At 38.1% G+C, this 26982-nt stretch overlaps 1 protein-coding gene across 1 annotated transcript in view; it reads left to right on the top strand.

Moving 5' to 3' along the window:
* Positions 1-26982, top strand: part of LOC140234778 (uncharacterized) — a 136881-nt gene extending 109899 nt beyond the window's left edge. The window contains exons 25-27 of the mRNA XM_072314818.1: positions 9660-9852; positions 13237-13327; positions 26813-26982. Of these exons, the coding sequence (XP_072170919.1) occupies positions 9660-9852; positions 13237-13327; positions 26813-26956 (428 nt within the window). The 3' untranslated portion in view covers positions 26957-26982. The remainder of the gene's footprint in view (positions 1-9659; positions 9853-13236; positions 13328-26812) is intronic.

The raw sequence follows: 26982 nt of genomic DNA, 5'->3' as shown, positions 1-26982 counted from the left end.
GCCAATCAGAAAATCAGACATACATATAAGTCAGGTAGCAGCCAATCAGAACTGAGTATTCATAGACTGATGTTTGATTTTATGACTTATGTTTGATCTAAACTTCAATTTAACAGGGCCACTTTCCTATATCAAATTAGTCTTCATTTCCTATATTTTCAATCATATTTTTCTCTCAAGAGTCTGCTTCCTACCACACCAGAATACTAAGGGTTTTTTTTTTTTTTGTGTGTGTGTAATTTTGTTCATACGCTAGGGTATTTAAAGAATAACCCCTCGTGATTCTGGCTATCCTGCAAGATATGGATATTCTGAGTATTTTCCGTAAAAAGTACACAGAGCTATTTATACTGTAGCTGCATCCACGGCAGTCACCTTTCATTAATCTATTAGAGTAGTTTCATACGTGTTGTCATCACGCATACCTCAGTAGAGTATAGGACATTTTTCCTGTTGATGTTGTGAAGCACTGGTTTTTTTTTTTTTTCTTCTAAATTTGAGTGCATTATTTTTGCACTTGGCTGCCTAATTTATAACTTTGGCCTTGCAAATGCTTCCTTTAATCCATGGAAGAGAGTTGTTGACGCTGGAAGACATAATTGCTGCTGTGAGAGAGTCAAGTTGGGTAATCCTGTATGCGTGTGTAAAAGTCGTTAATTGCATTGTAGCATTATTTGGCAACCCTCCACAATCCATGGTAAATGTGATCAGTAGATAGCATCAGATCGTTGCCTGTCACTTCACAAATTATCAAACTCATTCCTCAAATGCCACAACCAATAAACCTCACTCTTTGTAAGAATAAGTACGAGACAGAAAAGATAGTAAACATGTTGGTTCCTATTCTATTTTTCATGTCAATTAATTACCAAGTAGGCACAATTTTTCATGTCCTTTTTTTCATGAAGATTTCATGTACCCCCTCTCCCTCATCTTAGTGATAGATGGTTGGATTAGATAATATACTTGATAGTTCTTTGTATTTATAGATACATATGTACCTAACATCATGTGGGATGCCAGCCAATAAACAGCAAAAATGAAAAGTTTTAACCAAAGTTGGTATTTTTTTTTTCGTTTTTTTTTAGGGGGTGCCTAAGGCTGTGTCTGAATGGCATTTCCATCCTGCCATGATGCATAGAAATGGGAATTGTTGGAGACTTAGTAATTAATTTCAAATGTTATCCCACCCCTTTCCAATATACCTCATAGTTGTATAATGGGTACTCACCAAAACACTGCCCTTTGAGGGCACCCATTGCTATCTCACTAATTCCTTCACCCCTATGTCATTTCCATTGCCATCATTTAATGATTAAATTGAGATTGTGTTGATAATGCGTGATTGTTACTACTTTCAGACAGTTTGGCACACATTCAAGGCTAGTAGAAATTGCTGTAATGAAGGGAAAAAGTACCAGGAGATAAGATTTTTTTTTTTTTTGAAAGTGAGGATGGGAATCGATACATTGTGATAAAAAATGGCAGCAACGAGCTTTGTCTCATTTTTTTGTGTGGATATATCCTAATAATAATTCTAGGGGAAGCCATCTATTTATGTATTTCTCTGAATTGTTGGGGAAAATTGTGATTTGATTACAATATAATTTGAGGTCTCCTTAATCTTATAGCAGATGATATACAGGCTAATTGGATATTGTAGAGGGGCATGAGGGGAATCTACCAACAGTTAAAACATTCCTGGAATGTGTATTGTTATGGATGCATATTATTTCCACATGTGATGATGCCCTTTCAATATCATGCACTTTGCATTATTTTGTAACCCTTCATATATATCTCAACCAGAACCAAATCAACCTTGATTAAATCAAAGTAATTGAATTTATATGACCCATTTTTTTTTTTTGTGGATGATGCATCAATTAAACCCTGTTCTTTGTAACAAAAAAAAAAATTAAATAATAAAAAAAAAAATTGATGTCTGCCATGGCAATTCAGTTTCAGCTTAAAGGTGCAGAACTGAAATTTGGCAGCAATATGCAACTATGGGCAGTGAAATCAATGTTTAGAATATGCTTGAATGTAGAGATCTTTCTATAGAAGAAGATGTGCACATGGTCTCACATCTTAATTCTACATGGAGGAGATAGATAAAGACTCTATAAATGGCTGCCCAGCATGGCAATCCCAGATAGTACTGGGAGATAGGGGGATGATGCTAGGATGATAAGAAACCCCCACCTCCTTTCATAGAAGAGGTGCTTAGATGCCAGTTATTATAGGAGAGTCCTCCTCCCCTCCACCCCCCCCCCCCCACCACCCCTACTAGTACATCTCCTTGTCAACACCATCATCATCATCATCATCATCAAGTCCAGCGTGCCAGCCCTGGAGGGCCCAGAGCAAATTGGCTCCTATTAAGCCATTTCCTTTCACATTTCATGGTTTAGGCATGTTCCAGGAGGGAGGGATGGGAGTTGGACGGTGGGGTGGGGAGATGGGGTGCAGGTAATTAACCAGTTTAGAACTTGGCATCGATGAAATAGATGAAAGCGAGATTTTTGGAACGATCTTTGCCTCTTCGCATAGTATCTCCTCCATCTTGGACTGTAGCTGAAAGTTGATATTGGCATTTCATCATGAAATGTATGACCTGCCATTTTATGATGAAATTTGTATGATAGACTCAAACTACAAGCTGAGTAAAAGGCTATGTTAGAATTGACATACATTTGTGGATTTATCGCCCATACAAGTTTATGGTTAGATGCTTTTATTTTGCCTCACACTGCCCATACCCCCCCCCCCCCTCCATACACACAACCATCTTTTCATCTCCTACAGCCTGTATGTCTTGTCAGCTCCCCTCTCCCTTTGTTTTTGAAGTCTGTCCCACTTGTTTAAATTGCATCTTCTTTTTCTTAATCATTTCCTGGACTTGGCAGATTGATTTGTGCAAGCTTGCTGTAGGAAATGTGCAACATACAGTTGATCCTTGTTAATCACCAAACATCACCATGAACTTTGGAGAACCTTAACCCATTGAGGACGAGTTCCCGAGTATACTCGGGCAAGTGTCTTAGATGGGAAATACATGTTGTTGCAAAATCAGCCCATCCTCAACAGATTAATCCAGTGCTCGACTTTGAACGCTAACACTCCACTGCCCTATCATCAGAGAGGAACAGGGGAAAAAAAAAAGCACTCTTACCTTAAACTCAAACCTTAATTCATCTGGTGAGTCCATAACACTTTCATCATTGTCATGAATAGTTTTAATGTAGAAACTTTCAAACTCAGTGTGAAGTACTGTGGGATGTTGTTGATCTCACTGTGATGTGAGGGAGGAAATCGTAAGGAGAATTCCTCATGCAGGATTGTAGTCTGTTCTCCAATGCCATGCACATTGATAGAAATTAGGAACATTTTATTTTCTCTCTATCTCCTGTGAGAGAAGTATATCATCTTGCTAAGGTAGATTTCTGCAATTTATTGTAGGAACAAGGATATTTTTAATGTTTATTTTTTTGATCGGGTAGATTTCTGTGATTTATTGTACAAACAAGGATTTTTCAAATATTTCCTTTTCATGGCAGCTTCAGTTTGTCTCACTCAGAGTTATTTTTGATGCAGAAATGAGGAACTTTTTTGCTGTTTTCCCTCTTCTTTTTTAATCTTTGTGAGGATGTGGGAGAATGTGTGTGACCATGTGCAAATTATTATCAAAACTCTCAGTAATAATAGCATGAGAGACAGGAAGTGCTCATTATACCTTGTTTGCATGGCACATCTTAGTCAGAACATTGGTGGCCAGCCGGGTAGGAGGTGAAGAATTTTTTGCCAATAATCAGACCCGCCTCCTGTACCCAATGTTTTACCTTTCTCAAGGAATGAGACAATTTCTATGGATGGCAGTTAACAGAAGACAGATTTGTGATTTTTAAAGATAGAAAAAAAGGGGGATGGGGATGTTTGGGAGTATGCGAGAAACAGTTGGGCCTGTATAAGGTTTGTGTTGTTAACTAAACCAGTTGAAGATGGCATTGTTGTTTAATACTTTCTGACTGTTGATAGCAAGAGAGGTTGTTGGTGGCACGCCTGCAAAAATGGAAGGAGCAAAATTTGCCACTGCGTCTTTCTGAGTGCAATGTTTGCCGATTCCGTGCTGATTTATAATGTATATTAAGATGCGTATAAGCTGTATAGAGCAGGAAAGATTTTGTCTGTCTGTCTCTTAGAATTTTGAATCCCATCAACTTCAATTTAGGTGTTTAGAGAAAGACCATAGTTTGAATAGGATATGAACACATTCATTTTTCACTTCAGGAGTATGAACACCTATAGTGTCTGTCACTTGATGTCGGGAGCAGTGAAATCAAAGTTTAGGAGTAATTTTATCTGACATCTCTTTATGTACCTTTTTGCTCTTCTTTCAACTGTGAAGGTATATTTTTTTTTCCATGGGTGTTTGTTCGTTTGACATGAGAGAGGGAAACATTTGTGCCCATTTTAGCTCATGGCTGTACATTCTCCACTTTTAGAAGGAAAAAAAAAAAGGAAATAAAAACAGATTTTGATCTTCCAGCGTTTCTCTCTGGGACTCCCAATGCACTTACTCATGATCGCAAGATGGTACCTTAATTCCTTGATGACATTAATGAAGCGCTCAACTATCGCAGCATGATATGGTTCGGTCACACTTAGATGTACCCTCGGGGGCTTCCTGTCTTTTGTTCTCTTGGCACACACTCAGCATCACCAGGACGGATGACACGCCATTTTCTTTTCTTTTTCATTCCCCCCTAATCACATGATTTTTTTTCCCCCATGGCTCCTAATAGACTCTATATTCATCCTCACCTGATTTCGCAATCTTGAAAAGCCTGTTTGCCGAAACAACAGTATGTCAGAGAGATGGAGAGAGATTGTTAAGGTGCAGTGAGAGTCATGTATTGCATTTATGGCTTTAATATTCCTCTATTTCCTGGAGTCGTGTGATATACCCAAGGGGTCATGGTGCTTTCGCATTACTTTCTTGAATCTATGTTTGTCTTTTTTTTTTAGATGAGTTTCATCTCAAGCTGTTGCTATGTGAAGCTAACTTGTACTAAGTCTCCTTGACTATAGTGAAAAAAGGGGGACTGCAGTAGTTTTTAGTGCTCAGATTGAGATGTAGTGATTGCCGAGAGTAGTTGGAAAACATCCCAGTGACGAAAAGTGTTTATGAGTGGATGTAGAATAGAGCTATAGGGGTGACATGATAAGAATCTTGGCCAGATTGAGCCCTTCTCTTTTGATTTCGATCTGTTTGTATGTCTGTCTCGTTCTCTTTCTCTTGAGACCTTTGTCACAACCGTCACCACCGAGTGATGAAGGTCAAGCCCGCCCTCGCAATGAGCCGTGCTAGCCTCGGATTTGCTCCGGCGCCTATTTTTGGAAGACAGGCTGGATTTAAGTGACAGATGTAGTACTTTAGAGGCAAAGCGTGCAGGCTCGCAGTATGCATGCTGGGATTGTTCAGATGTCGATGATGATATTTACACAATGAAATGGGGGGTTCAGACAGTAATTGTTTTTGCATATCCTCACTGGCGTCTATACCCCAAGAGTCCAAAATTGTTGCCCCTTTCTTGAGTATAAATGCAAGAATTGATACACATTTGCTGTTATGGTATGCAGGCATCCTCCTTACCAAGGGTGTTTCTTTGCCAGAAATTCCATGATTGGCATCTGTTCATACAATAAAAAAAGAAAAAAGTGAAAAGGTTCATGTTAAGTTTATAAATACAGTCTCAAGAAAAAGTACTCCTTAAGCACATATTTATTTGATGGACAGTAAAAAAAAAAAAAAAAAAAAAAAAAGTATATATATATATATATATATATATATAAAATATAGCAATAATAATGTCACAATAGAGGAATGCATTAAATGCTAATTACCTTGATTTTAATTCAAAATGTTGAAATTCATTCGCAATATCATCCCTGACGAAGGGGGAGGCCCCAAAAAATTCGGATTTTGAATTAAAATCAAGGCCTCTATTGTGACATTATTATTGCTATTTCTAGTACTGCCAATACGCGGAGCAACTACAATATATATATATATATATATATATATATATATATATATATATATATATATATATATATATATTTAAGTGTCTAAGGGAAATCCTATTTGTGGTTGAACGTTGCCGTGACAGTCTATAGGGTGATGTGGACTTTGTGGTCAACCCAACCAACAGGAAAGGAGTAAGGCAAATGTTTAAATTTGGCGTATGATTCATGAAAACAAGGGATTTACATGTCAAGCATTTTAAGTCCCGTATGTCGACGGAAAGTCTGAACAAGATCCTCGAGATGAATCCTACAAGAATTGTCTCATGACCGATCAACAAAATATTGTATGTATCTGTCTTTTCATCTGTGCGCAAACCAAATTGTTGGATTGTAGTTGATCCATGGTCAGTTGTGTATATCTAACCTTGAGTCAACACTCTTTGTCGCAAAATCAAAATTTGTTATCCGGGCTGATATTGGTGCCAAGGGAGTATCAAATTGTCGACAAATAAAGTGGTCATCTCCTGTAAATCCCATCATAGTCAATCAGATGCAAGACTTAGATTAGAACAAAGATGATCAGTAAATCTCAGCTTTGGCTTATATTGCTGCCACAAGGATGAGACAGTTTTGACATTACATGTAGCTGTATTATCATATAGATTTCACAGAGCCATATAAATATTTCGGGAAGTATGACTAACCATGACATTGATGCGTATATTTAGTAAAGCAAACTGATTGTTCTATTCCTTATGTGGTATGATCTTCTCTGACAGATCAATACTTGCATTGATACAGCTGCTTACCTTCATCAAGAAATTGTCAGAATACATATACTCTCTCTTCTGTCACGTATGTATCTGAATTGCCATATCCCAATTCACCTCATTGTAGTTATCATATGTGACCCGCTACAACAAAATGATCCTAAAGTCGGGAGAGGTCGATTATTTGAAAATTGCATGGTATAATCCCCTAATCTTTCTGCTTTAAATTGATATATAACACATTTTATAAAAATAATCGGCTGCGGAGATATCGATGTTTAAAAGAGAGCATGTCGAGACGTCTGGAAAATCACTGTTTCGAGAAAAGCGCCCTAAAAGTCTTCCTTTCGACGCAATCGCGACAAACACACGCAAGTCAGTTTTCACCTCTGGACAATAGAAGGTAAGCCCTAGCAATCCCCGAAGAGTTCATTCAAGCACATCAGCGTCGGCGGTCTCCTCACCAACCAATCAGTGACCAGGATGTGAGAAGCGGCTGAGCATAGCGCACCCCGCCCGCACGCACCAGTCGACTGGGCAGTGTGCGAGCTTCACGCTTCGGTTAGCAGCAAGCAGCAAACTGACCAATGAGATCACTCTGGTCGTTGTTAGGGGCGGAACCTATCTGTGGCGCTCAATCCAAATTTTCGAATCAGTTTCTGCTTTGTTGAAACGCCAAAAAACGTGGCTCAGAAAAACGCTATTTTTTGGTCTTTCCTTTCACCATTTTGCTTCAAAATTTCGACAACTGATAGAAGACATGTTAGACTCCAATAATATATCAAAATCAGAAAATCATAAGTTTTGACCAATTTTAATGCTCTGACTTCAAACTCGATTTTCACGGCTTCGACCATGTGCGACTTTAGGACCTTTTTGTTGTAGTGGGTCACATATTTTCTCCCAGAGTCCTTTAAGTCCTCAAGAAGATAGATGTAAAACATTCCTGGCATAGATGTGTGGATTATATTTCCTGAATTCTGTTCAATACCATACTGAAGTTTACATGCATTTCATGGAACTTTTAAAGTAAAAATTTAATTTTTAATTTTAAAATTTAGAATTTGATTTAATAATCCATTACCACATATAACTCATTGTTGTGACTCTTGAATGAAGAAAGGGGAGAGGAATGCAGGGTGCAGTGACTCATATGTCTCGACATCAGTACTGACCACCCAAAACAAACTTTCAGGAGGAACACACTTTCAGGAGGAACAACCCTCATCAGTTTAGAGCTGTCCGAGTAAAAATAGTACAGAGAGACAGATTGAGAACTTGAAGGAAAAAAAAAGAACAGATAAAGAGAGTAAATTGAGAGAGTTTAAAAGAGAGTTCGTCCCGCTGTAATGGGCTTTCCGGCTTGTTGGAAGTCCTCTCAGTACTGGCGTTCCTGAAAGGCAACCCCCGAGGGTCAGTGAGAGGAACTGAGTGAATTTGTGAAGTAACCTAGAGGTCGCCCTGATGAAGTTTGCTATTTCTTGTCCCTGCTGATTAAAGATACAGGTAGAACACCCAGACTTCCTTAGAGTGAACTAATGACCACTGGCTGAAAATCTTGTCTGTCCATGGTAGATAATTGGGACTATTTTCTAGACATTACATGTGCTTTTTTTTCCCCCTAATCGTCTGTTTAGGGTAATTGGTCAGGTTGATGTTGCCATTATGTGGAGCATTAGCAACACATCTGTTCCAATTGTCCAGTCATGATTCACCAAGAATATGTCACTTTCATTATCATGTTTGCTTCAATTGTTTTGATTGAACCACTAGGTCTAGCTAGTTCCAGACAAAAAACCATCAGATAATCAAAAGTCAGAGTCAATATATGAAATAGACGTTAGTGTTATTTGAGAATTAATTCATAAAAATAATGCAAGTTCTGTCCACCAGTGATGACCATAAACTGGTATTGTAAACCCTACCCTCTCACACTCCCCCTACTAGCTGCGCCAGATGAGAATATGGGGCAGGAAGGCAACTGTTTCCAATTTTCAGCCCATTTTTGTCTGAAAAAAATTGTGGAGGTGGTTTACATTTTGTCTCTGCATGTCTTCCAGGGATAAACATCTCTTCCACTCACCCTTCTTGTTCGCTTCTGTCATTTTGTTTCAGTGTCTTTGTTTCTTCTATGCTCAGATGCATGTAGTAGCCCATTTTGATGTATGAATTGTGCCTGTTCACTTATCTATAGGCTATAGGAACATATTGAAGTCTGCGACCTAAGGAGTGACCTGTTTCTTTATCTGATGAGGCCTTTCTTTTTTTTTTTTCCATTCCACGTTTTTAAACTTCAACAGTTCTCGCTCACTAATGACATGTTTAAAACAAAGACAAGTGAGAAGGTTCACTAGAGTATTAAAGGTGTGCTCTTCCGATCAAAGCAGAGCAAAACATGACAGATTTAAGAACTCATCAGTGCAGGGTGCTTGGGGTAAACTGGTATTTCTGATTGTACGATGCCTACACTTGGTTGACCCCCACCCCCCCCCCCCCCAAAAAAAAAAAGTGACTAGCTACATGTATAGCTTATTTTCTCTCTCTCTCTCTCAAAAAAAAAAAAGGATAATAATTATATGTCTGCTGAAGAGCTTTTGCTAAACTTTGCAAGCTTTAAGTGTGATGTTTTGCATGTAACTTCATATGACTGCTATGTCACACTGAAGGCATAGTTTCTCAAATGGAAGCCATATGGAAGCGTTCAATACACAAAGATGAAAATATGGGATCAAATTTGCAGCTCTACCAGTGTAGCTGCATTAATTTTTGTGTCTGGGTTAGTTTAAATTACCAATTCCACTCTTCCCTTTCTATTGCAACTTCACGTTCCTACTGTTTTGCTCCCTTTTTCTCATGCAGGCATGGAACAGTCAGCATTCAAATCCATATCAATTGATCACCTTGACGACGCAGACGATGCCATAGTGGGCGCCATCACATTTGCCAACTCGGCAGCGGTGGACAAGCGCATGAGCAAGAGCAGCGACTCTCTGTCCGGTGGGCTGACGCAGAGACGGTCCAGATCGACCAGCGTGGGTGAAAAGGATGCAGAGTACGTTCCTTTTTAGCTTTTCTCGATCCTAAATTTCTAAATTTATAATCATGACCAGTCACCTGTCATCCAATTATTAGTATTCTTAAAAGTCTCTGTAATCTTAGTGTGTGTGTGTAAAGGAAACGATCAGGTAATTGCAGTGGAAGTATGGACCCAAGGTGCTGTGATGTGACTAGGCAGCTGTGGTGGTCTGGACTTTCATGTAGAAAACCTTGGTCATCTCAACGTGACTAGACAAGTTTACCCCTTGGTCATCCACCAGCTCCATTCCAAGTCCACATGTTATATTACCCCATGGTCACCAGCTCCATTCCAAGTCCACTTGTTGCATAATATAATAATATAACATAATATAAATAGAATAATTCCTTTTTTTGTTATTGTAAGATCAAGCATTGTAATGGTAAATACAGAAAATCAATGTTTGTCATTTGGGGGGGGGGGGGTGGTTGTGAGCGTGTCCAGACAAAGTAATTCATTTTCAAGAAATCATTTACGTATGAGTGACCTAGATTTAAGACAAATATAGCAGGGATTTGTGTATGATATAGTTTACTTTCTAAGTTTTGCCTTTGAAAAAGGCAAAACACTTGTTTCCTTATCCTTATCAACAAGGATCATCTGTGATGGTAGAATGAACATGTGCAGAATGTTCTCAGAAATATGATTCAGGATGCTAATTTATGCAAGGTTTTGGCGAAGGAGAAGAGAAGCGGTGTGGCTTATCGCCCTTGGCAGCTACAGGGGGAGAGAATTAAGTGATTAGAGGTGAGGAACATGTTGTCAGGCTAATTCTTCTGTTAATTAAGTACTCAAGAGTCGCTCATGGAAGTTTTCTGCTGGAAAATTATGCATTATGAGGACGGCCCTGCTGCTGCGAGCCGATTTACACATTCAAGGTTTATCGCAACGTGTTTCCATCTTTGCAATATGAGTGCACAAAGACCTGAGGTTCATGATGCTGAGGTGCAGATCTGTGAGTGGAATCTTGGCAAATGAAGTTGCCCGTGGCGAGATGACTCTTGTCGCGTGTTGCCTCTTCCCAGGATTTAGAGAAGGCAACTGAATTTAAGCTCGCAGACTTAATTTTCATAATGCTGCCCATTTGTGTCAAGGCCATGTCATGCAATCTCATGTCTTGAAGATGATTATAAAACATCATTGGCTTTAGCTCACAGCATATGCATCTCTTCTCAAAACGGATGTTTGGGATTGCATGACATTTCTTAGGCAAGTTTGTGGTATCAGAATAATTCTGTGTCTGTGATAGGTTTGATTGAAATAGGTAATAAAGTAGATTTATTTTGATTTTCTTTCATGGCTATTATCTCATTGGTATACTTTACCGGTATAAAAATGTATGCTGTTGGCATAATACCACACAGAGAATACCACACATCGCAAGTTGTTCATTTAGTCATTCCAAATTCATGAACTACAAAGTCTGTTTGAAGTGTATAACTTTTCTTTTTTTTTCATCCATGAAATAGCCTGTTGAGGGCAGGCTGATTTTGCTGTAACACCCATATCCCATAGACACCTGTCTGAGTATACTCGCAACTAGTCTTCAATGGTTTATGATATCATTCCAAAGATACTCTCAGCATTTCATCACATAGGATGTTTAATATCTTTTCTCTTTGTGAATCTTTCTCCCTGAAAGTGTTTCTGAGTGCTACAGTGTACATCTTTGTAATTATTACATCATGCTGATATGATCTAGCTGTTACCTTCAGGTCACCTCTCAAATTTATTTGATCTTGGCAGTCATATTGGCACATCGTTCACACTGTGCACTTAATGACACTGAAGGAGAGATCAAAATGTTTTTGTAGACAGTTTGCTCTTGGCAAAAGCTTTTTAAGATGGGTTCCCAGTCTGAAGGTGGGTTCCCAGTCTTACTTGGTCTAGAGAGGGGAACCTCCGAGGAGGAAGAGAAGAGCTTGAGGAGGAAACCATGGAAATTATGGTGTCTTTGAACAAATCTTAATGCAACCTGTCTTCCTCAACCTGCCATAAAGTACTTATTCAGTATATTATCTATCTTCACCAACCCCCCCCCCCCCCTCCATATTTCATAGAGGGGAGATTTTACAACATGACCTCCCAAAACTGGTCAAAGAGATGTTAGACCATGGCTTGAAGATAGCAAAATCTCTTTTTTTTTTAAATAAAAAAAATAAATAAATATGTGCCAGAGATATGACTAAATACTATACTAATTTAGTCTTACTTCCCCTCTGAATTTTTTGGCAGAATTTCATGGCAGAATTTTTGGCAGAGTTGATGTTTTGGGGTACCCCTCATGTAGAAAGAGAGAATTAGAAGCTCATTAAGTGAGATTTTGAGCCCAGATGGTGTTCTGTCAAGGGGAAAGTTTGTTCATTGGCTGTTAATTGAGTTACCAAGGCAACAGGAAGGAGGGTGATTGGATGTGTATTGATAACAGCTTGAACATTCTGCTGTAGCTGTATACACTGGTGGCAAAGGTTGTATTTCAACTTTTTCTCCTTTGTGTAGAAATTGATCAACAGCATATTTGTTGCTCTGATAATGGTTATATATATAATTTTTTTGGGGTTAAGTCTTTGGCATCATTGTCTCTTGGAACTTGAACTTTAAATCACTTTTCTTGATATTGAGGGGCCTAAGTTCTTGTCTGACTTCCCCTTGAGCATTGTTCAGCACTTATCCTCCATGTTCTCCTCCGAAGCAAAAAAAAAAAAAAAAATAGCAACATTGTTCTTCTGCCAGCTTCCTTTCAAATGTCATCAATCAACTCGATAGCAACAGTGGAGAACACACCCAGAATGTTGCTGTCTGCTGTCAAATCCTCTTCCATTTGTCTGTGTCTTGGATGTTCTGAAATATGTTGCCATGGTGACAGACTGCTTGAGATGGCATTAGGGAATTGTCACACTTATAGTTGATGGGTCTGTTTATGGGGGGAGGGGAGGACTTGTAGAGTACATGGCAAAACTACTCTCATGTCTTTTGTCACATGTGAACAAGATATTCATGTATGTGTGAAGAAGTCTTTTCCACTTCCAGTAACATTTCTGTATCACTTTGTACTCTGCAAGCACCAGGAGCTTTCAAGCTTGTTATTCATGCTGCGTCATCTCTGTAAAATTGCCTTCCAACTTTGTGACCTAAATTTTGATATTTTCGTCTTTTAAGCTTTGATAATTGATTTTTTTTTTTTTTGAGGGGGGGGGGTCTGGTCAAGTCAGTGCATGCCTCGTAGTATCTAATAGTCTATACAGACATTGGTGGTGAAATTGTGTGCAATTTAGGAAAACGAATGAATGCTGAGTGTTTTTGAAGCTCCATTTCATGTTTGGTGATTGCAAAATGTGGTTCTTTTCCTGTCATCTACAGTAGTGCCTACGAGGAAGGTCCCACGACATCGGTGAGGACGAAAAGTGAGCTCGAATCGGAACTGAGGAGGATTACCCACCAATTAAACATGGTAAGTTGAGCATCTGGTCCAGGACCACCACAGCAACTCCATGCTGGTCTAAAGTGACCATCACACTGATGGAGACTTGGCATTTCATAACTGGTCAAAAATAAGTGTCATATGGGTTGAAACTGGGTCTAGGGCAATTACCCCGGGGCAATTAACCCAGACCCTTCCCCTGACCCTAAGCCCTAATCCTAATCCTGAACCTAATCCTAACCCTAACCTAAGCTCTATACCCTAAACCTAACCCTAACCCTAACCCTGATCTTTACTCCTTATCACTAACCAGTATTTAGCTGGGGGGGGGGGGGGGGGGTTGCCCTAAACTATATGTATCATTCTGGGTCTGGAGTCAAATAGGAGCTAAACCAACCATCACACTGGTTTAATGAACTGTCACTTTACCAAAGGAATTATCATTGTGGATCCAAAGTAACCATCACACTGGGTCTAAAGGAATTGTTCCTCAATAAAGGAACCATCACACTGGGGTCCATAGGAACTGTTTGTCCATCAAAGGAACCAGCATATTGGGTCTAAAATAACCATCACACTAGGTCTATAGGAACTGTTAATAGTTCATCGAAAGAACCATCATACTGGGTCTAAAGTAAACGTCACACTGGGTGTAAAGGAACCAACACATGGGTCTATTAAGGAGCTATCACTCTAGTCTGAAGGCACCATCTCACTGGTTCTAAAATTATCACTATTTAACTTGTATCATTGGTTTGAAGTACACATCACACTGGTCTGACTTAATTTCACACTGTTCAATGTAATCATTGCATTGTAAATGTAAATGTCACTCTGGTCTGAAGTAATTATCATGCTGTTCTAAGATAATCTTTGCTGTGATATCTCAAAGCAGAAGGATACGGAAGAAGTTTTACTCAAATTTTACCTGCAAAGTTTGTTTTTTCATCATTGTGAACTTTTTGATCATCTTTCAAAGATAACTGTCACCTTTCCACTATGCCTGATGATTACTTCTTATACCGGTATTTGGCATGGCTTCAAGAAAATCTTCTTCCAACCTCTATGTCTTCTATTCTGTTTATCTCTCCTTTATATCTAGAATTTGCTGTAACACGAACACGTAAGGGAGATCTACTTATAGCAAGTACACCCTTTTGTTTTCTCATCACATTTTGGTTTCTTCTTTTGGGGGGTGCTCAGTCAAGATTAACCCCATATATCTTAATTCCACAAATGAAATGTGGTCTGATCCCGATGACTGACAGTAACTGGTGCTGTCGTCTGCAGTTCCCTCCAAATTTGGCCCCAGCCAGGAGAAGTGTATTTAAGGATAATCCCTTGCGGCTTCAGTGCACCTGTATATCACTGTTTGACGCACCACCCAAAATCAAAAGCCATGCTGGCTTCTGGGAAGCTGTAAGGAAGTGGAAATTATGTGTGGAAGACCAGACATTTTTTTTTTTCTTTTTGCTCCTTTGTACAGGAAGAAGGTGATAACAAATTTTGATTACATAGTAGATTGAGATAGACCAGCAGCACAACAGGAATAAAGCTAGGAAAAAATTCTAACTTTTGAAAAAGAATGTTGTCTGTTTGCAGCCAAAAATAGCAAAATATTTTTTTTTTCCATGGCTTTGCAAGTCTCTGCAATCAAATTGCTTTGCACAAAAAAAAAAAAGATAAAAAAATAAAAAATGTAGATGTCATCAGTGCCTGGTAAAAAATACAAGATTTGAATGGCAATGTCATCTGTTCACTGTGTGGAATTTGCTCCTTCCAGTGGCTCTAAATAATCTTGCAGACAAGGGGTTTCCAAAACTTTGCACATCTCTGACTTCAGGTGTTTTTTTTTTTTTTTACATAGGCATTTGTAGTCTTAAACAATCCTAGGAAAAAACATTGCATGCATTTTTAACAAGAATATCATCTGTTTCTCATGCTGTGCTTATTCCTTCCTGCCTGCCAAATTCACTGTTCGGATGAAAGCTTTCCAAGACTTAAGTAAGGCTCTTAATCAAAATTATTTTTCATGAAGACAGCTGGTAGTTGTAAACAATGCCAGTTGTTAATGCTTGATTTAATGCTTCATGTAATATTTCTCTCTTGTCATCCAATGAGTTCATGTACTAAAAAAAAAAAAAAAAAAGACTAACATTTGCTCTACAGCATGTAAGAGAAGGTTGCAATATCCATGTATTTTCATGCAATTGAAAAATATCAATAATAAAACAAAATGCATGGTAATGCCACCTTTTTTGTACTCAGCCATTTTTGTAAATATTTTTTTAATTTTTGTTTTTAATCTTTTTAACAGACTTACTATTCTTTCCACCTGTGGAGTTAATACTTTCACACTGTAAGCATGTTTTCTTCAAAGGTCCATCATGAGCTGTGTAACAAAACAGTTGATTTAATGGGACAATGTGACAAATTTCCTTGAGCTATTTCAGTGCAACTCAGAACTCTCCAACTAAACAGTGAGGCCATCATTCCGTCAAGAATGCAGCATACTGGCAAACTTTTTCATTCTCTCTCCATCCTTGGGAGTTTTTCTTTTTTTTTTTTTTTAAAGGAAGTTATGTTTGCCAATACATCAACATGTAGTTTTGCCTTCACACAAAGTGAGCATGTGATTGGGTGTGGGTGTTAAATGATCCCACAAAGCAAATGGCGGATTCTGGACGGATTTTTTTTTTTTTTGATGAGACGTGCGTGAGACGAACACGAAGAATACATGTGGATAAAACTCCCGACTTCGTTCTTCCTCTCCTAAGAGCCCTATTACTCCCCAGTGTGGCTCTAATGAATCTTCTGTGACTCTGATGACTCAGAGAGGGGTCTAAAAGTCATTTCACCATGTCTGTCTCCAAACAACAGAGAGATTTCACATCGCACAATAAAAAAGTTGAAGTAGCTAACAAATTAAAAGTATGTAAACATAGTTTCAAACCAGACACATTATGGGAGCTGGGCGCCTTTGAATATTTCTGCTAGGTGAATGGTGCTGTATATTTGCTGTTTCATCATCATCATCATTTCAGCTTGAGGTGTGATAGTAGCATATAGGAATATTGGGGATTGAGGATATTGGAGATGTTGTTGGGTTGTTGTTGTTGTTGTTGTTGTTGTTTTAAATTTGTCGTTTCGTATTAGTAGTGCAGCTGTCACAAAGAGTAACATCATAACTGTTAACATGTATATCCCATACCTCAAAGCTCAAGAAGAATCAGACAAATTGGAGACAGACCATAGCCATGCCATTCAATTTCACTTTCAATTGTTTTTCTCATTTTGTTTTTCTTCTACCACAAAACGTGATATAATGTAAGAAAATTAAAAATTATCTTGACTGCAGAATAGTTGGCTGTACAATAAAAACTTGAAGTAACTATTACTGTATAAGCTGTTATTTTCGCGTACAGATATTTTCACGAATGAGGAGGTCATAGACATTTTCGCGAGATGTTGTTTTCGCGAACTGACCCCCAACGCAAACGTAAATGCGCTATTACCATAGCGCACGGAGACATTTTCGCGTAGTGTTAATATTCGCGATCCAACCGAGATTCGCGAAAATTAAACCCTCGCGAAAATAACAGCTTATACAGTAAATTAAAGGCATTTATACGTAGTTTCAAACCACACTTGTTACATTATCCATGCCCTGAGGAAAGAAACAAATTGAGGGTCCATTAGAAAGCCGAGCTTGTATACTGTGAACAACTCAAACAGTCAATGCAAAAACTTGCAAAAGGAAAACACAAATAATTCAAAACAGGACGGGCATTACAGGACAGACAGGACAGAAAAAAAAAATGACAAAAAAAAAAGAAAGCCCACACAATTACAAAAGCACAAGAGCATGGCATAGAACCTTAACCCAGATGTTGAGAGTCAGGCATACAGGTAGATAGAGAGAACATGAATTTAAGAGGAAAGACTTGAACTGGAAGTCATGTGTAGTAATGATAGTTCCTAGGTTCCCATGTCTCAAATAATGACAGATTGTTCCTTTACTGGCATGTCATTCCTTCATGTCTGTTTAGATTGCAAAGATGTTGAGTGCAAACCATTTTCTCAGTGGAAGTAAGAGTGTTATTAATTATGAAGTGTTGGTATGTGTTCAGCATTGGGTAGCAGTGATCTTATCATCAACAGAGGGTAAGAAAGAAGTATTTCTGTCTTATCTGGTTATGATTCAGAGGACTTGGGGTACTCGTTGATTGTGATTGGGCAAAGCTCATCCATCACAGACACTTTTTGTTTCAATTTAACACCACAGATCCTCCACTGTTGGAGATCACAGATGGGTCTATGCACTACTTGAATCAGTTATTGTCATTTCTGTGTACAGATTGTTTAGTACAGAATGATTTGCCTTCTGGCAAGAGTCAAAACACATACTCTCCAAGTGCAGCAAGTACTAAGATATCCATTGCATGCAGTGCTTCAAGTTGTTTTTTTTTTTTTCTTGTTTTTTTTCATTTTCGCTTTGATGGAAATAAAGCATGCGTGCTTCTAATTCATGTTTGTGTATTTCTGTTGTGTTTGGTAGACTAAATTCTTCTTACAAAATAACAAATGAAAAGAAAAAGATCTATATTCAATACTTTGTCGTTGGATTCACAAATATGGGATGCATAGGACATCCAGTACACTCGATTTCGGGGGGGGGGGGGGGGGGGAAGAATGCAATGTCTTTGAACGTAAGGTCAACAGTTGCTGATGTGAATGGGGAAAAAAGAGAGAGTGAGAAGAAATAGCAGCGGTTGGTCAAAGACCTGCCAACGTAGGAAACTTTGTTAACCTGGAATGGCACACGCAATTAAGACTTGATTCGTAGGAGCTGACAAATGACGCGTCTCATCTCTCGCCAGTGCCAAGCCCCATGAGGTTACTTCTTTTTTTTTTGGTCTCGTTTCTTGCGAGGGTGTCGAGTGATTGGGGATGGGTCAGGCGTAGGTGTCGTTGAGGAGGAATTAATCCACTTTGGTGGAGGCACCCACCGGGGGTGAATAAAGAAGGAGAAGGTTTTAGAGATTTCTTCCTGCTTTATTAAGTCACTCTCTCTCTCTCACTCTGCATAGGTGGGATTACTGGGACTTCATGGGGGGGGGGGGGGGGGGAGGCAAAGAGGATTGATAGGCTATGGATATATTACAAACTACATACAAGGTACTGTTGTGCCTCCTTCATCTGTATAAGAATAAATTGTAAAATCAAACGATATCCATATCCTGTGCATCAAAAATTTCATAGCACAAGTTAACGCAATGCAAATGCTTCATTTCAATGTTGCCCAATATGTCGGTTTATTACGAATAAGTGGTACAGCTACAGTGAACTCAAGTTCATCTCAACATTGTACACAATGTTCATTTCAAGCAAAAGAATTGTGCATACCCAAAACTTGCAGTGAGTACAGGAGTAATGCATTTTAAAAGTTTTCATTTTCTTCTTAGATAAATCTAATTTTTAAACCATTGTCAGAGAGTTGTAAGTTTCCCTGATACCTATTCACTTCCATTGTGTAGTATAAGAGCATATGCTTGTAATGGTTGCTATTTCCAGCATGGGTGTCTGCGTGTGCAGTCAATATAGAGCTCTCTCTTAACACTTTGTGTGCCACATTAGCATGACCAACTCGGTCGACAGCTTGCCAACTTCACAAAGTTTTCTCAAGTGCACAAACTGATCAATGAATCGCAGTATGCCAACAGTACATTAATAAAAGCATCACAGCCATAGCTTTGTCATAAACTTTTCATCGCAACAAAGCTTGCAATTTCCTATACAACTTTGCTGTAATGCATTTCTAGCATAAATGCTTCTATAAAAGTTATCATGGCTTTGAAAACAATGTTTTCCTAAGGCACTCATGCATTGTGTTCTAAGAATTATGTGGCACGCAGGGTGTTACACTGTGGGATGCAAAGAGTTCATTGAAATGGCTTAAAGTAAAAGATTTGAATCATGTTGAATTTCTGATCCCAATTTGAGGCTGACTTGCAGCAGACATGCAAGAAGTCATAGTGTTGACAGAATTATGTGTGTGAAAACTCCATGTACCTGTAGACTGTGTGTATGTGTTGCCAGTTTGAACGAGTAGTTATAACAATATCGTGTACACAAAGGAGATGAAGGCTAATGCAAGAAAAGCTTGTTGCTACATGCATGACATCACAATGAAAAGGGATTGGGGACATTTCGTGGATTTCTGCATAATTCTATACCAAAGTAGACACCCCGTACACACCCAATACCATACCGGCCAGTCTGTCATAGGGAGGAAATATGTAATGTTCCCTGGGGACGGGGTGGCTGTATGGGCAAGCAAACAAGGGATTCCTGGATTCATGAACTTTAGAAGAACCGTGAAAATTAATGTCTTCTTCCTGTGTTTTCCCATGTCTCAGGGTGTGTATTTGTGTCTGTGTGTATGTGTGTGTGTGCGTGGTTGTGTGTCACAGAGCCCTCCAAGTGCCCTTTTGGGTTTGATGTCACAGCAGTTGGTTCCCAGGGTAATATTGGGGGTTGCTTGCTGTCACCACAAGCCATGGCGGGAGTGTCATTGGGGGTTGTTAATTGAAAAGACGTAGGGTGGTGGTAATGAGGTGGGGGGGGGGGTGTCAGTGTTTCAGAATTTTTCTGCTATGTTCATAAAATCCAGTATAAGTTTCTAGGAATTTCTGGCTGTTGTTTAATGGAGGATATTCACATAAATGCTGTCTTTGAATTCAGATAGATGTTCTAACCATATCAAATTTTAGACTGGACTTCATGAAGTATATGAAAAGCTATAACAGAACTGGACATGTCAAACTGAATTTGTGGAAATAATGTAATTATATATCCTTGCGGGAAGAAGGAAATGTGGAGCAGGCATGACAGACAATTTTGGCGACTGGTTATGCCAAGAAACCCTGAGGACACATTTGATTTATTTTGGTAAGTGTTTCTAGGGGACATTCCAAGGTGGTTTGTAACAAGTGTGCCAAGGTGATGTACATGTAATTGTGCCATCCAACTATGACCTCTAGGATTTCCCCTCCAGGATTATTAACCATGGATTTTAAACCAGCCCTTTCTTGTTTAGACTATACCCCAAGTCTATTTTTATTTTGTAAATGCAGAGATCAGCCATGTTACTAAATGACAAATAACTCTTACTCATCGTGAAACTTCTCCAGAAACTTCTGAGGCCTCCATCAAGATAAGGAGAGTGCTGGTGATTGGAGTCTCTTGCCTTTTTCAATTTTAAACCATTCTGAATTCTTTAGTACTATGGCAGTTTTTATTTATGCTGCCCCCCCCCAAAAAAAAAAAAAAAAAAAAAATATTTGTGTCTGCTGTAATATGCCATCATTCAAGTTTATGTTTGTTTTTTTCGACAAACCAGAATCAAGGTATAAATATGTTTATGCTGTTAGAAAAAATGTCACAAATATAGTGAAATTATATCACACTTAAGAAATGAGCTGTGAGCACAAAATTTCTCAACCTTTGCACCGAAGGCTTTCTTCTTTTTTTTTTTTGGGGGGGGGGGGAGGGTCTGGTAAAGTGTTATGATTTTGATGATATATCTAGTACTATCCTGTCCAATGTAGAATTTAAAATTTGTTAAGTTAGCTGTGTAGAATACTCATTTTTCTACAGTAATAGATTTCTGAACAATCCCTTTAGCAAATGTCTAAACAGGCGTGGCGATACGGTGCAATTAATTCGCCAAAAGCATATGACCTCAAAGCCTCATTTGCGTAAAGTAGACAGCTTGTGTATGCAAAACCGCTGTTAGTTATTTTGGGTTTTATTGAGGATAAACCTCTGAAAATAATATCAAAACTTAGCTTCCAAAACAGAAAATTTGGTCTCAAACAAGTGTTTTTTTTTCACCTTTTCCTTCATTGCCCAAAAATGAAACTTCGGTATATGACATATGGTAGCATATCCATATTGTGTTCCAAGTATTTTGTATCTTTTCTGTATCATTTGGCGCACGGCTATGTCTGGAAAAAATCGAGATCACTGTCACTTTGTGACCCACGTAAAATCCATAGCGTAAGCAGTACGCAGTCCAGTGTATCGGTTTTCATGCTGCATGAAACAGTTGAAGCACATTGCAGGGTTCCTCTCTTGCCCACTCACCACCCTGTGGACCGAAAACCGAACCCTGCCGCATTGCGCCAAACCTGACACCGCTGATTGGCTAAGCGTGCTCTGACCAGTAGAGAATACATGCGCAGAAGGATGATCTAGTTGTGCATGTCCAGTATTTTCTCTTCCATTGGTTTGTCGTTTTGCTCTTATTTTCACCTAACTACTACTTGTGCAAACACGAAACTTCGCAGGTAGTGAGTCTGGTGTACACAGACTAGCAATGCATATTCATGCAGGCGGAGACTTATGTCCGGAAAAAATTGTAACCCTTTCCAATGGTCGATTTAAACAGAAAAACACACATATCTTGAAAGATACATCAGTATTTTTGCCCAAAAATCATATTGATTGATTGATTTATTTATTTATTCAATACTCCATAAAAACCATACAAACAAACAGAGAAAATACACTGCATATAAGTACAAATACATTACATTTAAATTCATGTCGTCAAATTTGTATAAAATAACTGATATGACTGCAACGGATACAAAATATAAACGTCAACATAAGAAATCATGAAGCATTAGGAACTTGACAGGAAGGCGGTGCCTTATATGAAGCCAAGTCCTTTAACATGTACCAAACAAATATCATATATGTTACAAAGTTACAAACAGCAGCACACACACACACACACAAAAAAAACATTGACACACAAACACATTAAACAAAAAGTATATGTATAGTCTTATCAAAAATATTTTCTATGATACATTTATTCTAAAGATTGTCTGTCACGCAAATACTGCTTAAGATGGGTTTTAAAAATCGTAAAAGTCTGACTTGACTTTATTTCCTCTGGTAACTCATTCCATATTTTCGGTCCATTATAAAATATTGACTTTTGATACGAGCTTAATCTTACAAATGGCAAGTGATAATTAAAAAAGTTTCTTGTTATGCATGTATGCACCTGGCTATTGAGCTTAAAGTAATTAGTTAATACTCCAGGAAGCATATTATGAGAACATGAAAACATAAATATTGCACTTTGATATATATACATATTATAAATATTAAGAATTTTCAGACGATCAAATATTGGCATTGTATGTGCACGGTAATCGCTATGAGATACAATTCTGATTGCTTTCTTTTGTAATTTTAAAAGCCTCAACATATTTTGTTCACTACAGTTTGCCCAGATTTGTATACAATAATTCAAATAAGGCAGAATTAGAGAATTATACAATAATAATAAAACTTCTTTTGGATACGAATGAAATCTATACAATAAACCAATATTTTTTGAAAGTTTGTTGCAGACAACATCAGTGTGCTGGTTCCAAGACAATTTTTTATCAATTATTACACCCAAAAACTTAACATATGGAACACGTTTAATAAAAGCATCATTGATTTTAATGTAAACAAAATCATTGTGTACTTTTTTGTTTGAAAATAACAAAATTTGTTTTATTTATATTAAGAACAAGCTTATTTATATCTAACCAATAAACTAGCTTTTTTAATTCACTTGCAAATTGTTCCTGTAATATTTGTATATCAGAATTGGACATGAACACACTGGTGTCATCTGCATATAAAATAAACTTTAAACGATCAGACACATTACATATATCATTAATATACAGAATAAATAACAAAGGGCCTAATATAGACCCCTGTGGAACACCACACTTAATTGTCTGTTGATTAGAGGTATAACCATTATTTGATACATATTGTTTACGATTATCCAAATAACTTTGAAACCATTTGTATGCAACACTTCTCATACCATAACAATAAAGTTTATCTAGAAGAATATGATGATCAAGGGAATCAAAAGCCTTACTAAGATCTAAAAATAATCCAATTGTTATTTCTTTTTTTTTTCTAACGCATTCAATATTTTGTAAAGAAAGTCAATTAATGCATAAGATACACAATACTTTGGCCTAAACCCAAATTGATTGTCAGTTATAATATTACACTTTTCTAAAAAATCTATAACTCGATTAAAGATATGAAGGATGATATATCCATATGAGAGTATATGTGTGAAGTTTCAAGGGATTTGGTGGTAAAATAAGGGAGATACAAGGAGGTGAACAGTGCTTCGATGACCGTTACGAATTCAGAAGCTTTGGCCTCTTATCAGTGAGTTAATTGCACCGTATCGCCGGGGCTGTAAAATCAAACCACAAGACAATATTTTTCTTTTCAAATCATCATTATTTCCTTGAGTAAGGAAACTTCCGCCATTCCAAAGCCAAAGATCAGTAAAGCAGACGTCAGCAGTCATATACTTCTAAGTTTACTTGTTTAGTTGGTTTTATTTGGTTTAATTTTTGTTGTTGTTTTGGTTGTTTTTCTCTGGCTGTTTTCATGCTCCAAGGCTAGAAACAAAACAGCACTACCCCCCCCCCCCCCCCCAAAAAAAAGAAAAAATATATATATAGATCAGTTCATGTCATTCCACCCCAAATTTGCAGTAAAGAGGTGTAGGGTATTTTACTTTTTTCAGCAGTAGTCAGCTGTGTGCATCACTAATACTCAAAAGTTTCTGTGACTAATTTGAGCATTGAGTAATGCTGAGCTCACGTAATGAAATGCGTTACTTTATTGCCCAAAATTAGAAGCGATTGCTCTTTCTTAGGAGTTTCAACAACACTGGATGCTGAGTACCTCATGAATCACACAAAAAGACTCCAAGAATGACCTTGTATAAAACTGTACAGGACTAAAAGAGCACAGATATTCAATTCTGTAGTTTGTTTGTTGATTACATATTTCTGGGAGAATGACTGGAGTCTGGTCAAATTTGACTTCCTGTCCGATAATCACGATACCTCTTTAATAGAGCAGTTTCCTCGCGTCTTTCTCCTCCGCCATATTTATCGGTTCTCAGGGGGGCATCAGGGGATGAATTAAAATCTTGTGCAGCTAAGATTAGTAGAAGTTTCCAAAGAGTCAAAAGGACTCTTTGCAAGCCCTCAAGGTCTTATGGCTGAGTTCTAAGCGAGCATACATCCTTTGATGTGACAGTGTGATGACAAGAACGCCATGACTTCACGGTTTTGATATTTCTTTTTAATGGTCTTTATTTTTTGTGATGCCCAGACAAAAAGACATGGGCGGTGTCCATCAGTTTGTTTTATGGCCCCGCGGTTATATCCTGAATGGACATCCTTTGTGTGGCAAGCTTATGACGACTCATGTGTGTGCACATGTTTACTCCTCTTGTCTCCGAGAAATTTGTCTGTTCACGCCAATCTTTGGGTAGTGTTGAAATGGTGAGGATGTGTAAGAGTTCACTTTTCCAGAAATGCTTTAAAAAGTGGTTTTCTTATAATAAAAAAAAAGAAAAAAAGAAGAAGAATGCTGTATGTAATGTGATTCAGTCCATTTGAGTGGAAATGTAAATTTTACCTTCCGTGTATAGCACAGTGGGCAGACATTTTTTTCCATACTTTCAGTTTTCCAGTTTGGTTTTCTCTAGACTCAAAACAGGGAAGAAACATTTAAAAAAAAAAAAAAACTCTCTTCTGCTTATCACACCCAATCATGCATGGATTGAATGTCTATACAACATGTAGATATAGAATCAATGCATACACTTTTAGGTGAATTAAATTTCATGCTGTTATGTCTAATCTGTCCAATAATTTAGTAAATCACTAGTGAGATGGATAGAAACAGAAGAATACAAATTCCGAATTAGATAATGAGTACTGCATAAGGAAACTCTTTTAACTTCTCCTCTGACTCACAAATATTTGTCATTGTCTGCTGTCTTCTGCAAATTATGGTACATGCATCACCAGAAAAACCACTCAATGTACAAGAAGGCTCTCGGCTAGGAGAAATGAAACTCGGTGTTGCCGGGTAACAGAGGGATTGACAGGTGATGTTTAGTCGCCGGTATGTTGGGAAGGGGAAGGGGGGGGGGGGGAGATGGGGATAGGATAGGAGGAGGGGGGGGGGGGGGGACACAGTGTTGACAGTGAGTCATGATTCCTGAATGCCTAGAAGATGGCCACCAAGGTTGTTGGATAGAGAGTGTCACAAGTTCAAGATGCTGTATGAAGGGGATATCTCAAAATTGCTCTGTGTATCAAAGCTTCCAGTAGCTGTTCTTACATTTTTTTTTTCTCTTCCTTATTGTTTTTGTTTTCTTTTCTCTTTTTTCTTCCTTGTTTTTCATCTTGTTTCCTTTTATCGTTTTCTCTCTATTGTGCTGGTCAGGATCTTTTCAAGTGTATGATAAAATGAAGAAATAGAATATTTCACCATTCCATCATGGTTTATCGATTATTTGCATTTATGCTGTGTGATATCACTCCACAAAGACAGCAGCTGAGTGTAAGCATGTCCATTATGATAGGCTTCATACATTGTATATTGGATAATTGCCATGACTGTTTGGTCATTATTTTGCTGGATTCATTCAAAAAATGAAAACATGAAATGACGCCGTCAAAGGAAAAGGCAAGAGCTGCAAATCTAGCCTCTACTGACATGTGAAGATGACATGTATTGTAAAATATATCTTTATTTTTTTGTGATGTAATTTTAAGTACTTTCATAGATAAGATATTTGTAATTTTATTCACTTTCATACTCACAGGATTTGTTCTATTTTTTTTTTTTTACCTAAATATGAATCATATTTTTTTTTTCTTTATCTTTCATTGGGAGGTGGATTGATATCTAGCTAATTTGTTTGTGGCCATCAAATAAATTGACTTCAGGAGATTTTAATCATACGAGCTTTGTAATTCTCATGATCTAAATTTCAAATGTACTTTGAAAAAAAAATGCAAGCACTGCTGCGATGTAGACATATGACTTTCTTATGGAGGATAAACACTGTTTGGAGAATACACAGCAGGCCCCATAAGCGTTGCTACTATTTTTAGCCGATCTAAGGTCTAGCATATTCCGGAGGCAAGTGATCATTCCCAGAAGTGTTAGAGTTATTAGCTGGGAGGAAGCCGGGTCAGGATATGGGTTTCTGACTTCAGGGTTATCACACAAGGGTGGCGTGATTTTTGGCGACATGCGGACTTCCCACTCGCACCTTTCTGACCGACTCTCCCCTTCCACTTTCATTAAGATAAGGACCAGGTTTCAGTCAACACAATTTGAGAAGTTAAGTGATCAACGTGTAGTGAGTTTACCAGATAATAGAGACTGCAATATGACTTGTGACCATTACCCATCCATCTCACCCCCCCCCAACTTCTTACCATTTTGCGATCTTAAAAGTTTTAAAGTTCGTTTGTCAGATGACAAAAATGTTTTTGATATGTCTCAACATTACAAAACAAACAAATCTAAGCATATCTTACATCTGACCTGGTTCTTATCTCCATCCTTTTATTTTCTTTCTTCTTTTTGCAGGAGCGGAAGCAGAAGGAGGACATGCAGTCCAAGATAGACCAGCTCCAGGTGGAGCGGATGCGTCTCAGAGAGGAGCAGAGTAGTCAGGCTCAGGAGCTACGGAAGATCAAGGACTGGCTTTACCAGGGAGAGGTTGGCCAGTGATGCCCTCATGACCACCTTCCCTTATA

This window comes from Diadema setosum, chromosome 1, assembly GCF_964275005.1.
Source record: "Diadema setosum chromosome 1, eeDiaSeto1, whole genome shotgun sequence".
Classification (NCBI taxonomy): domain Eukaryota; kingdom Metazoa; phylum Echinodermata; class Echinoidea; order Diadematoida; family Diadematidae; genus Diadema; species Diadema setosum.
This window is presented reverse-complemented; position numbering and strand designations above follow the sequence as displayed.